Source organism: Pyrus communis, chromosome 3 (assembly GCF_041283825.1).
Source record: "Pyrus communis isolate YQ-2024b chromosome 3, ASM4128382v1, whole genome shotgun sequence".
Classification (NCBI taxonomy): Eukaryota; Viridiplantae; Streptophyta; class Magnoliopsida; order Rosales; family Rosaceae; genus Pyrus; species Pyrus communis.
In genome coordinates, this window is record NC_142567.1 from 21497637 (window position 1) to 21515624 (window position 17988).

The 17988-nt window shown below is 37.0% G+C and overlaps 1 protein-coding gene across 1 annotated transcript; it reads left to right on the plus strand.

Moving 5' to 3' along the window:
• The first annotated feature begins 12095 nt into the window (after positions 1–12095).
• LOC137716216 (uncharacterized) lies at positions 12096–17011 on the plus strand. The gene is made up of 4 exons (XM_068455636.2): positions 12096–13015; positions 15459–15613; positions 15851–15999; positions 16703–17011. The coding sequence occupies exons 1-4, from the start codon at positions 12970–12972 to the stop codon at positions 16791–16793; spliced, it is 441 nt and encodes a 146-aa protein (XP_068311737.1). The 5' UTR covers positions 12096–12969; the 3' UTR covers positions 16794–17011.
• Positions 17012–17988: the final 977 nt, after the last annotated feature.

A 17988-nucleotide genomic window follows, 5' to 3' on the forward strand; every position in this document is an offset into this window, starting at 1 on the left:
GTCCAGTATGTCGTATTCGTCTAGGTTTTCCTAGCTCTCCTAGCGTTAGCCTTCATGTTGAGACTAATATAGTCGGGAAGCATCCTCGCCTGCGTCTGAGGCATTGCCACTCTTGGTAGTGTTTCTTCTGGATCTGGGAGCCATTGAATGAAGATTACAACTTATCCCCAGCAGAGTCGCCAATTTATGTTGGGGGACTTTTAGGTCGAGGTGGACTTGGGCTTTGAGAAAGTCTTTGCATGACAATTGGACCTTGAGACTTGATTGGCTTGGTGTGTGACACTTTTGGGCCCCAACAGTTATAATCAAAAGGGAATTTGATCTGGTTCATATTTAAACAAACCCATCTCTGCCTCTCTCAGACTCCGCTGATGGATGTCGTCTATCAGTTGGACAACCACCGCAACACGGACTCCTCTCAGATCTGGGAAACTCAACGTCTCCTCAGGGAACCTAGTAAGTGATTCACTTTTTTTCCCACTAATTATTTGGTGCTTGAATTTGAGATTCTGCTTAAATTCGTTTGATTTGTCTATACGTTTGTTTTATAAAGAAAATAAAAAGAAATGTGGGTTTGATAGTTATTATTAGGCTTTAGATGTAATATAAACATGCCAATGTTGTTGGGGTCTAAGTGATGGAACTCTGTAGGAGAGTGTGAAGCCTTTCTCGTCTAATTTGGATTTAAAATTGTTCTACGTTGGAAGACTGCATTTAATTTCTAAAGTGAATAAAGCGGTAATTGCAGGTTACAATGTGTGCACTACCTTTGGGCTTGTTCCAATGATGTCAAGGCCGTGCGTAAATTTTCCCTGTAGTGTGGCATTAAGAAGATTGGCTGAACTAACTCATTTTTTTGATAGACGAATAATTGATGGAATTACAAATGGAGTCTATATTGCGAGTTTTTTCGTAGGAGAGGGTATCAAATATGTAGGGGGCGGTCGAATTTCTTCTTATCTTTTAGTGTATGTATCTTATGTATTCATTTTTTTATTAATTTTTTCTTTTTTTTAATATTTCTAACTTTGAATTTTCTTGTTCTTGATTCCCATCCAGATAATAAGTTTCATAAACGGGTCTTTTTTTATACCGTGTTTCTTTAAAGTGGAATTGATCCTTTGTTTTTTCCTTTCCATTCACTCGGACCTATTTCGTTTCATCAATTTTGTTCTTGGATTTTTTTTTATCTGCGTATGTTTTCAAATGCTTTGGTATTTGTCTTTACATTTATTATTTGATTAGATTGGCAACATTTGTGATAATTATCTTATTTGTACATGAAACTGGAAATTATGTACCTTTTAAATTGATGCGAGGAGAGTAATGAAACCCAAATGTGCATTTGGGTGAAAAAAAAAACCGTTCTGAAATTGAGTCCTTTTGAGTTTTCGGAAAGAGATTGAAAAAGGGCTCATATTTTTGGTCTTGAATGATAATGTGATATTTACCATTTATACCGCTCGACCCACAACAGAAGCTCAGTTGAATAGTTCTCAGGTACAAATGTGTACCTACAATGTTGTAACTTACAAGTACTCTGTGGAATGAGATAAATGGAGTGAAGTTTCTTACAGCTTGCTAATGTTTATACTTGAGATATAAAAGTCCTACATAAGGTATTTCGAGCCTTACATGAAATATAACTAGGTTTTATTCATGATATTTAATTTTCTATCTTTTGTATTAGTATCCTTACAGTGCTTAATAAACACAGTTAATGAAATGATTAAAAGCGTTTTAATATTTTGGAAAGTTTCAGAGTCAAATTTTCAAAAGAAAGAAAAAGATCGAACATTATGCATGTATGAGTTTGGATGTGTTTGGACTTTGGATCATATCCATTACACAACATTTGATGCTTTCTTTTTTCTCAAACTACTGTGTTATGGCCTCTTTTTTTTCTTTCTCTCATGGCTCGTCAAATCGGAAAGATGTTGAACGGGAAAGAACCAAAGTTTTGGAGTTTGATCCACCTTTTCTTTAATAATCAAATTTTTGAGAGTTGCAATTCTTTTAGGACTAAGAATTTGTTATTTTCGTTTGAATGATTATTTTTCTATGTTTCAGACGTAATTTCAAATAAGACTAAACCAATTGATAGATAAAATTAATTTTAAGGTTTCAAGATATTTTTATATATTCTTCTCTCATAGGAGGCAACACATGTATATACTCAATCCTTGTACTACAAGGAATATTAAAGACATAAAAGGAGAGTTATACCCAAACTAGGAAACACAATTACATTCCTATTGTATTATTGTTGACTCACGCCAACACTCTCCCTCAATTTGGTGTATAGATATAACCTAGGCCCAACTTGTCAAGTGAGTCTTGAAACCTTCTTGCAGAAACTGCATGAGTTAGAATATCTACTAAATGTTCTTCTGTCTTCACAAACGGAATGTCAATCAACTTAACATCCAACTTTTCTTTGATAAAATTTATATCCACCTCAACATGTTTGGTCCTATCATGCTGCACCGGATTGTTAGCTATCTCCCGTGCTGCTTGATTATCACAATACAACAACATAGAACCTTTTGGTTTAAACCCTATCTCAATGAGTAGAATTTGAAGCCATAGAAGCTCACAAATACCATGTGGCATTCCTCTGTACTCAGCCTCGACCAAAGACCTTGCCACCACATTTTGCTACTTGCTTCTCCATGTCACAAGATTACCAGCTATAAATGTTAAGTATCCCGACGTAGACCGTCGATCAGTGATATTTCTAGCCTAATTTGCATCGGTATACCCTTTCACCTACATATGCCCATACTTTCTATACATCAACCCTTTTCCTAGAGCTCCTTTTAAGTAACTCATAATCCGCATTACTGCTGCCATATGATCCTCACTAGGAGCATGCATAAATTGACTCACCACACTTACTACGTAACCAATATCTGGCCTTGTAAATGACAAATAAATCAATCACCCTACCAATCTTTGATACCTTTCTTTATTCACTAGGACTTGATCCTGATAAAATGCTAGATGATGATTCTGCACCATAGGTATATCCACTGGTTTACACCCTAACATACCAGTTTCAGACAAAAGGTCCAATACATACTTTCTCTGAGATAAGTATATTCCTTCCTGAGACCTAGCCACTTTAAATCCCAAGAAGTATTAAAGTCCTCCAAGATCTTTCATCCCAAACTCAGAAGACAAATGCCCTTACAGACGTTTGATTTCCATTGTATCATCACTTGTGACAATCATATCATCTACATTTATGATAAGCAGAGTTACCTTGCCATCCTTGCGTTTGATGAACAACTTATGGTCTGTGTTTCCCTGTCTATACCCATACTTCTTCATTGCCTGGGTGAACCATCCAAACCATGCTCTGGGTGACTATTTAAGGCCATACAATGCCTTCCGAAGTTTACACACTTTCCCACTGGAGTTCGCAGCACCATAACCTGGTGGAATATCCATGTACACCTCTTCCTCTAAATCACCATGTAGAAAAGCATTTTTAACATCAAACTGTCTCAAAGGCTAGCCATGGTTCGCAACAAGAGATAATAAAACTCTAATGGTATTCATTTTTGCAACAGGAGCAAAGGTCTCCTCGTAATCAACCCTAAAGGTTTGGGTAAAACCTTTGGCCACTAGCCTCGCCTTGTATCTATCAATTGTTCCATCTGCCTTATGTTTAATAGTGAACACCTACTTGCACCCCACTGATTTCTTTCCTTTAGGAAGTCAGACCACACTCCATGTATTATTCTTTTGTCATGCTACCATTTCAACTTGCATTGCTTTTGTCCATTTCGAATCTTTCAAAGCTTCCTCCACTCTGGTGGGTATTTTGATGGTTTCTATTTGCTAAACAAATGCATAATATTTCGGTGAAAGTCAATGAGTAGAGACATAGTTTGAAATGGAATACCACACATTTCTTTCTGGAGAGTACCTGTCTAGCGGTTTTCCTCGATTTTGTCGAGAGGCAACATATAAGATGGTTCCCGAGTGAGTACTTACCTTGGGAATATCCATTGAAGTGTGAGGGAGTTGTTACTGTCTTCTAACTCACTGGAACTATTACTTAAATTTGGGGTACTCGGACCAACACCAGAATTTCTATTTGGCCCACTTAGGCTGGTAGCTGCATATAGGCAAACAGCAGCAGCATCATAATTTGGGCTAAGACAGCAGCGTTTACATGCGACCCATCATTATTCTCGTTGGGTATAACATGCGGCCCACTTGGGCAAGCATCACAGTCCTAGCCCATTTCCTCTGCCATGGTCAGCACACTCATCAGGGCAGTCACAGTTAGCTTCATCTAGGCCAGTTTCATCAGCAGCATCTAAGCCAATTTGGTCTAAAGGCCCGTTTGGGCTATTTACAGAAATAGTAGGCATAATATCGAACTAGCCATAATCTTCACCAGAGGTTTTCACCCCTTGAGGAGTATGGCTGGGAAGAAAAAATAATTCATCTTTAGAAAAGGTAACATTCATGGTGATGTACGTATGTCGAGTGGATAGATAATAACATCTATAGCCTTTTTGTTAAGGATTAAAGCCAAGCAATACACACCACATCGCACATGGATCAAGTTTACTTCTTTGATTTTTGTGAAGATGAACATATACCACACAACCAAAAACCCAGGGTTCGAGATGAAGAGTGGAAGGGAGCAAAACATGATCAGCAAGCACGGCTAAGGGGGTTTTAAAAGAGAGAACACGCGATGGCATTTAGTTCATGATATAAATAGCATAAGTGACTGCATCAGCCCAATATGTCTTGGGTGCACAACTACCAATAAGAAGATGTGCTGATTTTTTTATTCGGCAACTCCATTTTGTTGTGGGGTCTGAGGACACAGATTTTCATGAAGAATGCCCTTTTTCCGTAAAAAACTGAGAAAGATCCTGATTAAGATACTCACCATCGTTGTCTGACCAAAGCACTATAACAGGGAGTGAATACTGAGCATAGACCATGTGATAAAATGCTTTGAAGATGTCACCCACATCACTTTTATTCTTCATAAGGTCCAACCAAGTCATCCTAGTGCAATCATCAACAAATGTTACAAACCAATGCACACCATGTTGAGTAGTAACCGAAGATGGCCTCCACACATCAGAATGAATTAACTCAAACGGAATTGTTCTTTTATGAAAACTTGGGGGATAAAAAGCTCGATGACTTTTGGCTAATGTGCAAACATTACACTTTAACGAAGAATCTGAAATATTACCAAATAATGACGGAAGTAATTTTTGAAAATAACTGAAGGAAGCATGACCAAGATGACGATGCCACAACTGAATAGTCTTTAACTTTCCACTATCACGACCTTGAACTTGATGAACACAACCTTGTGTAATATCATCAACATAGTACAACCCCCTACTCTTAGTACCACGCCCAATGATCGCCTAAGTTCGGATATCTTGAAGTAAACAGAAAGACGGAAACATTTGCACAACACAGTCTAATTGCTCGGTGACCTGTCCCATAAATAACAAATGGGTAGAGAGTGTGGGAACAAGTAAGCAAATGTGTAAGGGGAGAGTAGGATTGAGTGCAATCGAACCGGCTCTTGTAACTGGGGCAACACCTCCATTAGCAGTGACAATACTATCCCGAGGTTATGGTGTTGTAAAGTTAAATAAAGTATGATCATAAGTCATATGATCAGTGGCTCCGGAGTTAATAATCCAACTTGTATCGACATCAACAGATGCAATCAAAATTGTGCCAGAGTTACCTGGATCATCTGATTGCCCTTAAGAAGCAATCAAATTCAATAGAGACAGTTGTGGGCTCGGATTGTCTGGGTTCGAGCTCCAGTCTTCATGAGTCTTCACTGGTGGGCTAGGCGGGTTCCAATAGAGACTCTATCAATTGCTTGCTGCCCTTTTAGATTTCGGGCACCAGGTTCACATGCTTGCCGCCCAATTAGGTTGTGGATTAGAAGTGGACCTTGTTGTCCAATTATTTTGTGACCTTCATAATCAACCAACCCATGTTTTTTTTCGTTGGAGATTGGAACCAACATTTGGTTGTCAGCCATGGAACCAACTTTGCTTTAGATTTCTAGTTTTTGGTTTTTCCAATAAGTGGTGTCTCTTGCTTCAAGACACACGGTTTGCTAGTTTAGGTTTATATGCTTTGGGAGCTTGGGTTGTAACGAGTCTAGTGGTCTCTTGTTTCGAGACCTGGGTTTGGGATTTTAATAAAGGTCTCTTGTTTCGAGACTTTTGAGCTTGGTTTCAATGGCTGTTACGCAGACAACAAAGTGAAGCACTGAAAACAGTAGTGAACAGGGATAGGATTTAGAGAATGAGATAGGGCGAAACCTATTATGATGCCAAGATAAAATTAATTTTAGGGTTTCAATATATTTCTCTATATTCATCTCTTATAGGAGGCAACACATATATATACATACTCAATCCTTGTACTACAAGGAATATTAAAGACATAAAAGGAGAGTGATAGGAACATATTTATACGACTTTATTAGCTTGTTTCCTTGCATTTAGTGCGTTAGTTTCTATTTATTATAGTGATTTAAGCTATTTTCGTGTGTTTGTAGGTCCAAATGGCAAAGTTAGCAAGAAAAGGCAATTTGGAGCATTTTAGAGTAGTTTTAGGCTTGGAATGGATAGCACATGCATGGAGCAAGGTGGATGGATGTTTTTGAAGATCAAAAGAGGCTAGGAATGTGCTTAACATCTGGAAGATTTGATTCAAGACATTGAAGATAAGGAATCAGCTAAAAAGAATGAACATTATCCAAATCTTATCCAAACCTTATCTTATCTTATCCTATCTTAATCTTTTCCTACCTTTATTCCAGCTACAAAGGGGAATCAATTTCACATTAAATCACCTAAATATTTGGTTCTAGAAGCTCTATTCTCTGCCCTAGATTGGTGTCGCATGCCTTATCCCTTGTCCTTCTAGAAACCTGCCACAACACCCCCTTTCTAAAAGCCCTAGAATCTACCACACCCTCTCCTTATTCTTCCTAGTTTCTGCCATGTAACTAATCATTTTTCCAATACAAATTTGCCTTACCCTATCCCTGTCCTCCAAGGATTTCTGCCGTGAAACCCTAGCCTTATAAATACATAGCATATCTGCCGCACAAAGAGGGAGTTTTGGAGAGAATTCCAGAGAGAAAAATACACATCTATCGCAGCTTTGCAAGGAACGAAGGAGAAGAAGAAGCTTGGAGCCATGCCTGCCATCCAAGGTCATTGGAGTACTGCAGTGTTTCTAGGTGTATTTTATCCTTAGTTTTAGTCCAATGTTTGTTTTAATTTGGTTTTTAATTATGATGGACATGTAGAACTAATTTCATTTTAGTTAGAGGTGAATTCAAAGCCATGAACATATATGTGATATGAATTGATTTCTTCTAGTTATTGTTTCGTAAAACATGAATGCGATTTACTTATCTGTTTGATTGATAACTCATTCTTGTATGTTGATTAAGGGTGCACAGTTAGTTTGCATGCATGAATCTGATGCTAAAATATAAGTGAATTTCACCTAATAGTTATGAACTTATATTTATAAGTAGTGGAAATCACTAGTCATGATTGTGTTAAGTAAATCCATGGCAGGAGTATCATGTAGTTCATAGTTACAAATGCCTTGTCAATGCTTATGATTTTCATAGAACTTAATGATCTTTGATATGTATCTCTATCATGTAGTTCATATAGGGAACTTGATAAGAATAATTTGATTGCGTTGCTGAGTCCAATTCAATGAAATTAGGAAAATCTGAGAGTTAATTTGTGTAGTTCACAATTAATTTGGGGCATTGTCATTCATGGTTTATAGGAATAATAACTGGAAATCGATTTGTGTTGCATATGTGTCATGTGTGGAGAAGAACCCTCTAGCTAGCCTTTCACCTTAATTTCGTGCAACCTTTACTTAGTTCTGGAACTTATTAGTTTTAAGTCAATTTTCATCCAAACAAACCCCCCTTTCATGTTTTGAGTCAACTTAGTTAGATTTTCCTCCAAATCACCCCTTAGTGCTTGTTTTGAGTTATTTGAGTCAGCTTAGTTTGTTTTGTGTCAGTTTAAGTTTAGTTTTCTATTTTTGAGTCTAGTTTAGTGATTTAGAGTTTAATTTGTGTAGATTAGCAGCCCTCCTAATCCCCGACCTATAACGATCTCTACTTTCACATACTACAACTATCAAAAAGTGGGTTTAATTTGTGTGTTATTTTATATCACATCAGAGAGTTATAACCAAACTAGGAAACACAATTACATTCCTATTGTATTATTGTTGACTCACGCCAACAATAATCACATTTCTATTGTATTATTGTGGAATTTTTAGGTAGACGGGCTAAGGGCCCACTCCAACAACACCAATACTGTCCCCACTTTACCACCTGCTCAATCCCTCAGGTGTGGGGTTTTATCACAAAAGGCCTTGACGTTAATTAGAGTGGTGTAATTCTATTTAAAGTACTCTTCTCTTCTCCCTCTATCCGATGTTGGACAAATGGGGGTTCCAACATTGATGATACATGATACTGAGATGAAATTAAGAACTAGATATTCATTGTTACAATCATGAATTCTTATTTTTCATAGTAGGCTTAGGTAATGAATTGATTAAGTTATGCCAGCTGTAAACATTGAACCATGCCGATTTAACACATTATTTTGATGCTAGTACATTATTTTAAGGTTCCAAAGCTATTTGAGCATCTCTGCATGATTTTGGATATCCTTATATAAGTTAGTTGTTATCTGCATTGGTGATTGATGAGATTTCTGTTTTTTGTGAACTGTGCTAGATTGTTAATGGCCCTGAAGTTTTGGCCAAGTTCAGTTGTGAAATTGAGAAAAATGTTAAGGATCTATTGGCTGATGCTGAGAATGATCAAATGGCTCACGGTAAGGGAAATATATATGTCAAGTGCACTTAGGTTGGTTTTTCAATAATTGCTAATGTCATTATGTCCTTAATTCCCTGGAAGATCAAAGTGGTTTGCATGTGATAATCTTGATAAAATGGATGCTATTTGTAATGTATAAATATTTCTTACTCTACACTTTTTACTAAGATTCCTTATAGGCAACAAGGGAATGTGGTTAAAGTTACATTGCATGAAGAACTTGGGTCCAATGATTGCAGTAGAAGAGGATAGGATTCTGAAGAAAAGCTAGTTGTAAATATGTGGGATTTGTGGAAAATAATTGAAATACATGTATATTGTGGGATTTTTTTATTTTATGAAAATTTAGAATTTTTTGTTTTGTTTCAAATTTTTTTTTTTTTCAAATAGAACCAATTGGGCACAATTTGAAAACTGTGCGCATGATTGTCTTTCATTTGACATGCTTGTCAAAATTAAGGCACAAATAGGTTGTTATTGGTGCTTTCTTTAGGAGCACAAAAGCAATCTTGTGCCTTATTACCAAAGGGCACGCCTATAGAGGGCACAAACAATATTATAGTTGTTGCACTGTTGCTATTGGTCTATCGGCACATACGTTGGTGGTCTTTGGCTTCAAAGGGCACAAATAATTTATTAAGCGCAGTGCCCATATTTTTTGTAGTTCTCCCAACAAATAAAATGCTACTGCCTAAAAATTTATATCAGATTTATGAAACAAGTGGGAAGAAATTAATGTATTTTATCAGTAATAAATTAGACAGTAATGTAAATTATGAAAGTAAGGATTAATTTGCATGCTGCCATCAACGCAAATCTTTTGCATCATGTGACACAACAACTTTTAATTGGACTCACTATAGTCTCTATCGTAAAATGGCACACCCTGAAGAAGTTTTTTTATTTTTTATTTTTTATTATTATTTATTTATGGGGGTGGTGGTTTTTTTTGGGGGGTGGTGTTTGTGTTTGGTTTTGCTGTTGTTGGTAACAAAAGTTGGTTTGAGAATAACTATTCGTCTAGTATTAGACACCTTTTCTTATCCCCGCCTACAACAGTTTTGACAATAAAATACTAAGTAGAAAATAAGCTGTAAACTCGAACATCTAAATTTAAGGGGTAAAGTACAAAAAACTACCTCAATTATTGGTGTCACGACATTTTCATACCTTATCTTTTAAAATTGACAATATCATACCTCATCTTTAGAATTTGGTCCAATGTTATACCTTCCGTTACTTGACCGTTTAGTTTTCAGTTAAATGCTGACATGACTTGATTCGAGGCCCACTTTCTATTTAAAAATCATTAAAATATTATTAAAAACTAAAAAAAAGTATTTAATATTTTTTAAATATTAAATTAATAATAAAAAGTTTAAAAAAAAAAATTTAACCCTCTCAGTTCATCCCTCCCCATCCCCCTCCTCTCTCTTCTCCCCATCTTCTTCCCCCAACCTGCAACCCAAAAAAAAAAAAAAAATCCAATTTGTCTTCCCCCGCACCCACTCTCAATTTGTCGTCCTCCCTCCCCATCCCCTCTTCTCCCTCCTGCAACCCAGAAGGAAAAAAAATAAAAAATAAAAAATAAACCAGATCTTGTCGACGGGAAGATGGGTGTGCAGAGAAGGTGGAGGATGGTTGCGAAAGAGGATGTGAAGAATGGATGAGAGTTGTGGATTTGGGGTTGGCAGGGGGTTGGGTTTTGGGAGGGGGGGGGTGGGCGGCGTGGGGACAAAATGGGTTCACTTTGGATTTTTTTTTTTTTTTCTTTTTCTTCTCATTCTTCCTCTTTCTGGGTTGCAAAGGGTACACGAACTGGGTTGGGTTGAATTTTTTTTTTTTTATTCTTCTTCTTCTTCTTCCTTCTTCTTTTTTCTGGGTTGCAGGGGGGCGCGAACTGGGTTGGGTTGGATTTTTTTTTTTTTTCCTTCCTCTGCTTCTTCTTGCTCTTCCACAGGGGGGATCGATGGGTTTTCAAAATAAAAAATTTCTTTCTTCCTCTTCTTCTCCTTCTCCTTCTCCTTCTCCTTCTTCTTCCCCAGAGCGAGTTGATGGGTTTCCAATTTTTATTTTTATTTTTTTTGTTTTTTGGTTGAAGATGAGGAAGGGAAGAAGATAAAGTTGGGGAGAGAGAGAGGGGAGGGGACACAGAGGGATTTTTTTTTTATACTTTTCTTTATTATTTTAAAAAATATTAAAAAATTTTTTTAATTTTTAATAATATTTTTTTAATTTTTTAATAAAAAAATGAGTCACAAATCAAGCCACGTCAACATTTAACTGAAAAGTAAACGGCCAAGTAACGGAAGGTATAACATTGGACCAAATTCTAAATATGAGATATGACATTGTCAATTTTAAAAGATGGTATAAAAGTGTCGTGACACCAATAATTAAGGTAGTTTTTTATACGATCTGGCAAGAACAGATGAGTGCTGTGGAATGTTCCATGTTACACAAGTAGAGACATTTTTGAAATTTAAAATGTATGAGATTCTTTTCGATTGTATTTTTGGGTCGAAGATAATCACACATGTCCCATGGTCATAATAACTGCGCAAGTACAAACATTGGATTTGGAGCACAACAAACATGAGGAACGTCAATACATCATTAATACATTTACTCATGGTAAGTGGCCTTGGATAGTTTCCCCACCAACGAATGGATCAGAATTAAAGGAAAAATATAAAGATTTGTACATGTTAAAAATTAAAACTTTTTCGACGAGTAATTCAACTTCTCAGTCATAATTAATTTTAGTTTTCAGTTTTTCATAATTAGAACCCTAATAAAATTTCATACCTGAATAGTTACCATTTTTTGTTAAAATCAAAACTAAAAAGTAGAAACTTAAATTAAAATTTTAATATTGAAATAATTAGAATACAGATCCTTAATGTATGATTGAGTCACAAATGTCCCATCTTCACCAGTTTCCTACTAGGGCTGGGCACGGGCTCCAAAATAATTTTGGAGGAACCGACCTTACCAGTTTTAAACAGTAACAGGACAGGACGGTCCGGGTAGTTTTGGAATCGGATCTAACCTGGTCTGTTATTTACTGGACCTGTCCCGCCCCGCCCCGCGGGACCAACTTTTTAATTTTTAATTTTTTTTTATATATATAATTTATAAACTGAGAATAGGCAAAAACAAACAGCATCTATCTATCGAAACTTTCGACATAAAAACCGAGAATCTGAACCAAATAAAGTATAAGCATATCCAATCACTGAGGTCCTAGCTAGAAGATCAACGGCATACCCTAGGGGAGACACCGGAGGAGCATCAGCTCAAGAATCCTCAAGCACGTGGTGTCGTCGTCGACCAGTATAACCCTCAAGCCTGCCGGAAACCGATCGGGAATTGCCATTTCAATGGCGGCAGGCGGTGAACAAACACCACCACCACCTTTACACGAACCGTAACTACTCGCAGTAGTGCTCACGCTGGACTGCGCCACTCTCTGCAAAGCAGCCATGGCCACCAAAAACCACCCCCACAACGACGCAAAATACACACACCTGCTGACTATCAAACCCTAATTTCCCATTTCAATGGACTAGAATTTCCATTTGCGGTGACTGCGGAGGGCGAAAGTGGAGCCACATGGAGGGAGATCCGCGAGGGGAAACCTTAGAATTGGGGATTAGGGTTTCGGAAAATGATCAGACAGAACGAATCAGACGAATCTGATGATGATGGTGGCGGCGAGAGAGGAAAGGAGATTCAAGGAGGAGAGATGAAGGGAGGAGAGTTGAGTGAATTGGGTCTGAGGATGGAGTCTTGGGACGAGACAACTCAGTCTCGGATAAGAATAAGAGAGAGAGTGGGTGATAGATGGTTTTATTTACCACCACAAATAAATGCAGATTTTGAGCTCCAAAAAGAAAATGGCATTTCTGAAATTGTCTGCAAAACCAAGGGCGTTATAAAGACGAGACCCAGCAGCCAAGATAAGGTGGTCAGGATAACAGAACTACAATCATACTCCCTAGAAGCCTGGTGTTTTTGCCTTACTCACTCGATCGGAAGCGCAGTAAACGATGGAGTTAGCTGTGCGCCAAATATCATTTTCTTACCTTCCTAAGAGTAAGATATCCCGAACTTTGATTAATTTCAAGCATCAAACCTTCAGATTTCTAAGCTCTATGTATGTATTTATTGTGCACCTGCATGTCTTCCCATTTTATGCATGTGGTTCATTATATAGAAAGTGAAGCTGTTGATCATTGATTTTATTTTAGAATTTTAATCTTGGCGCAGATGGTTGGTAAGGAACCGGCATACCTAGGTTAGATCAGTTGGTCAGAGCAGTGTGCTCTCCCTCATATAGATCAAAATAGTTTAGAATACCTCATTGTTAAAAATGGAAAGGATGGTAAGCAAGCGTTATAGAAATGAGAAAAATGAGATAATCCACGAACGGAGAATGCCCACAAAGATTGACATTATTGTAGAATTTATTCTGCATTTGAGAGTGATTACGAAAGTGGGTTCCAATGATTTGGTTATTCCACCAAAAGCCCTTAAATGTAATCTTTATGGAGGAAGCTGGTTGCTGTTGTCGTGGGTTATCCTAATTAAAACTAACATAAAAGATGATCCTTTTTTCTACTGATTTGTCATTCAAGTTATTGTTGGGCATGCCAATAAATGGGGACACTTAAAAATTAATGTTGGTTAAAGAAAGTGAGTTAATTGATCTTCCTGGGAGGTGCTTCTTGGTTGGTTTGGTGGATGCGAAATTAAGTTATACAGCTTTCTTCTCTGAGAGCATAAGTGCTTTTTATTTCAGTAACTTGCTTTTGATGGGTGTGGGTATTTGCTTCCTGTGCTGATGTGGGTTCAGAGATTCTGCTGAGCAATGCCGTTTTTAAGTAGACGGGAGTTCAAAATGTAAGATGGGGTTGGGGAGAGGCAAGGTGGTGAGATTAGGATTTAGGTTGAACCTTAATATGGCTGGTGGGAAGCAAGGTGGAACCTGAAACATCTGAAAATAATCCATAATTAGATTCTACCATTTGTGTAGGTAATTGGTTTTTCATTCGATGTGGGGTTGATTTCTTCTTGACACTGAAGCACTCACATGTATCATGTCGGCAGCCCTGATCTTGAGTGAAAGTTAAACAAAGGTTCTCTCTATTAATATTGGGTGGATCTGATTGTGTCTACTGTTGATTTTCTTTTTTGGTACATATGGTCACCAAAGGTCCAAAATGAAGAACTTTAATCGACACTAAGAGAGGTTTAGCAACACCTAATAGATCCAATAATCAGCATGCTCACGGCCCCAAGGGGGCATCTAATGCTGTGAGGACCAAACCAAGTGTTAGGCCATCAATCGTGCTAGTTCCTGCCCTGTACACACAACCCAACTGACACTGTCAGATCTTATGCAGAAACTATTGTAGAATCATGTACATTGCTATCTAGTCAGGTGCCATGTTGAACGATTTTTTTACCTAATTTGACATGTGCTTGTTTCTACAGTGTTAAGTAAGCTCTATTGGGATTTGGAACACTGATCTAATCTGTTGCTTGAAGTTAGGGATGTTAAACAATGAATAATCAGACCTATATATAAACAGTTTTACTGTATTTATCCTCTTCTTTTGTCTGGATTTGAGGCTTATAAGCTATAAATTAACACGAAATATGCACAGCAGGAGCTTTTGTAAGAAGTGTAACTGAAAACTACAATCATAACATGATAACATTTCCATTTGTTTGTTCTTTGTCATATTATTAAGGATCAAAATTCTAGTTTCTGATCACTTGCTAGTCCTTTTTTCTCTTGGCTAAAAATATAGTAGTCCATTCGAAGGTTTTATGTATGCTTAAATCATTGAATTCATGCATTTCTTTCTTGTATTCCTTCGACTACAAATAGTTCTGTATATAATGGTAAAGCTTATAGCAAGTTAATGTCTTGAATCTTTTATTTCTTCAACATAGGGTTGGTTGCTTGTTCTTATTGAGAAGTTTATTTCTGTCGAAGTCAACGGTTTATTCATGCTAACTCATACTTGGAAGTTTAGGCCATTTCATATGACGTTTCATGTATATTTTCATTTAGCTTGATGTGCTTCCAGCTCCTTTATTTCATTGTTTTAAACTTAAAATTCCAATATTGTGCTCTGCGTTTTCTACCAGCTGATGTATTTGACTCATCCCAGTAAACAACAGGAATACACCTGAAAATATTTGAGTTATGGTTTCAATTTCTTTCTTTCCTTTAGTTTCTACCACGTGAAGTATAAGTTAATTTATTCCTTAAACTAACGCCTTAACTCTTTCTTTGTATTATTCACAAGCTGCAATGCATACCACTTACTTTGGTACTTAGTGTTGATTGAAGTACAATTGCTAATCAACTTTGTGACAATTCCCTATAAGCAAGCAAGAGCTTTGTTAAATTACTTACCTAGTTCATAACTCTCTTAACTATACAAGGACTATAGTCTATAGTGTTGAACGATTCTCTTCTGATAGTGATCACTTTATTGATTGGACCGTGACTTTTGTTCTTCAGTCAATGTAAAGCCACGAGAGCAAAGAAGAAGACAATCATCATTGGTATCTTCTGCCCTACCTGAAACAGTGGCTTCAATAGCGATTGCTGCTACAGTCGTTGGTACAGCAGCTACGGTTCTTGCAAAGAGAACCAAAGCTGCTGAAGAAGCTGAGGTATGTACATAATTATAAAACAACAAAAATCAACTCAACGAAGCATTATCTCCAGCTAAGTAATAATTTACAAAGACATAAATTCATTTCTTTAATGAATGGAAATTGATAGAACATGTAACAATTCAATGCCAACGGAAAAGGTACTGATAGGGCGATTATGATAACCGTGTCACATCTCTTTTCGTATGCTTGAGCTAGCTATCTATCCAAATGAACTCCTTTTCAGAAGTGCAGGTTCCTATGAAAATATGCGAAGCCTGTCGTGGTTCTGGTATATGTCCTGAATGCAAAGGCGAAGGCTTTGTACTCAAGAAACTCTCTGACGAAAGTGCTGAGAGGGCAAGAATGGCTTCTAAGAATATGGCCACTCGATACACAGCAGGGTATGTACACTTCTTTTGAGTTTCTCTCACATTTCTTCTAGGACCTTTCTCTTTCTCACTCATTTTCATTCGATTAACACTTAAATTCTGTTGGAAAATTTAATTCATAGTTAATTTAACTATTTTATTTGAATGGAAATTATATATGATGGGTTGTCACTGTTGAATTAAAGAGAAGGTGCAACCCTTGCCTTTTAATTGAAGAGATGAGACTACACAACTATTACGAAGAGTCACTTCCACAACTATATAAAGGCCTATCAAATTAAGTCATCTGTCAATTTTTTTTTCAGTTGAGTCATACATGTTCATGTGAGTCATGTCATATTTAGAGATTAAGTGAGTCTGAGAGAGTTCAACACATTCGGGGTTCACTGGAGCCTTGTGATTTGGAATGCCACTATTACAAGGACATGGTCGTTGTATTCTAAAAGACAAGCGTCAATCAACCATGAGCACCGTAGTTGGGTGTAAAATTGTCTGAAGGACAAAGTGTCTAACATCTGCCTCGACCGACTTTTAGATGGTTCTAATCTAATGTAGATGGTTCTAATCTAATGTCATGTGCATTAGCATTGTGTTTTCTTATGAGTATGCATTAAATTGTTTATTTCGTAGCATAAATTATTTGTTGTTTTTATATGTGATTTATACAGCAATTAGACTCCATTTTTTCCAACAAATTCTTCTGAAATGATATCAGGCTTCCAAAGAAATGGAGCTACTGCACAAAATGCTCTTCTGCGCGATCATGCCTTGCCTGCAGTGGCCGTGGAAAGATAGCTTTGCTTTAACCATCTTTGTGCTTTGAATAGAGGAGACTACTTAGTGATGAACATGTAAAAGAAAATTCGTCTTGTAGGGCGCTTGTACTTTGGAAGTGTTCTCTTTTGTTTTGTTTTCTTTAGTTGCAGAAATTTCTTGTATATCAGGTAACGGGTGATGTATATATTCTTTTGTAATATATTTACCCCTTATATTTGTACTGTCACAAACATCCGAATTTTAGTCACTTCCATCGATACCAAAGAAAAAGTCACTTGAATATATTGATGAAGGAAATAATTTATTCTGATGTTTAGTGAACAAGTTACGCTCTATTGTGTTCTTATATACTCTAGTGCAAGAGTGTGTACATGTTTTGCAGATGGGAGGGACATAGAGAGAGAAAGAGATTAGGGTTCTAGCAACATGTGTTTGTTATATACCATCTCCACTGATTATATTGAAAAGGATAATCTATTAGTTTATGTTAAATTCATTTTTTATTAGAGCATCTCCATCCATTAGTGTGGGGTGATGTCAATTTTATTGCCTTGTGCAAGTCCACATGTTGGAAGGAGGAATAGGAAGGGTGATTACTATTCACAAATATATTTTATATATTTTTTAATGTTTTCTTCATCTTATTCCCAAATGTCATTGTCGTTGTAGAATTTTGTTTAATTTTAAATATTTAATTTGCAAGTGTGTTGAACTCTGTAAGAATTTTAAGTCAGAACTTTGCAAGTTTTTTGGATTTTTAAATTTTTTTGGTTTTTTTATGATTCTTTTTGGATTTTTTAAAGTTGTATTAATCCTGATCGTCGAATTTTCAATTTTTTGAAATCAGAGGCTCACAAAGTGCCACGTGGTGGAGCTGCAAAATTTTCATTTTTTAACTGTTGGAAATCCAACAGTCCTAATCAACAAACCGTTGGAAATTTGGCTGTAGTAGCATGAAATTAGAGCGGTTAGGCTCGGTGGGTTCATGTTGGGGGGGGGGGGGGGCGCGGGGGGCGGGACCCCTCCTTGTTTGTTGCAGACATCCCGTGGCCTTCTCCACGCGGGCGCAAGCCCAGTCAGTAGGGTTGCTGCCTTTTGCGAACTGCATCCCAATTTTTCCACCAATGGAGAATCATTTTTGGGTCCAAAGGCAATTGAATCCAATTGCTCTTGCAATTGGGCTCCCATTGGAGATGCTCTTAACGGTAATTGTGTGGTAGAATA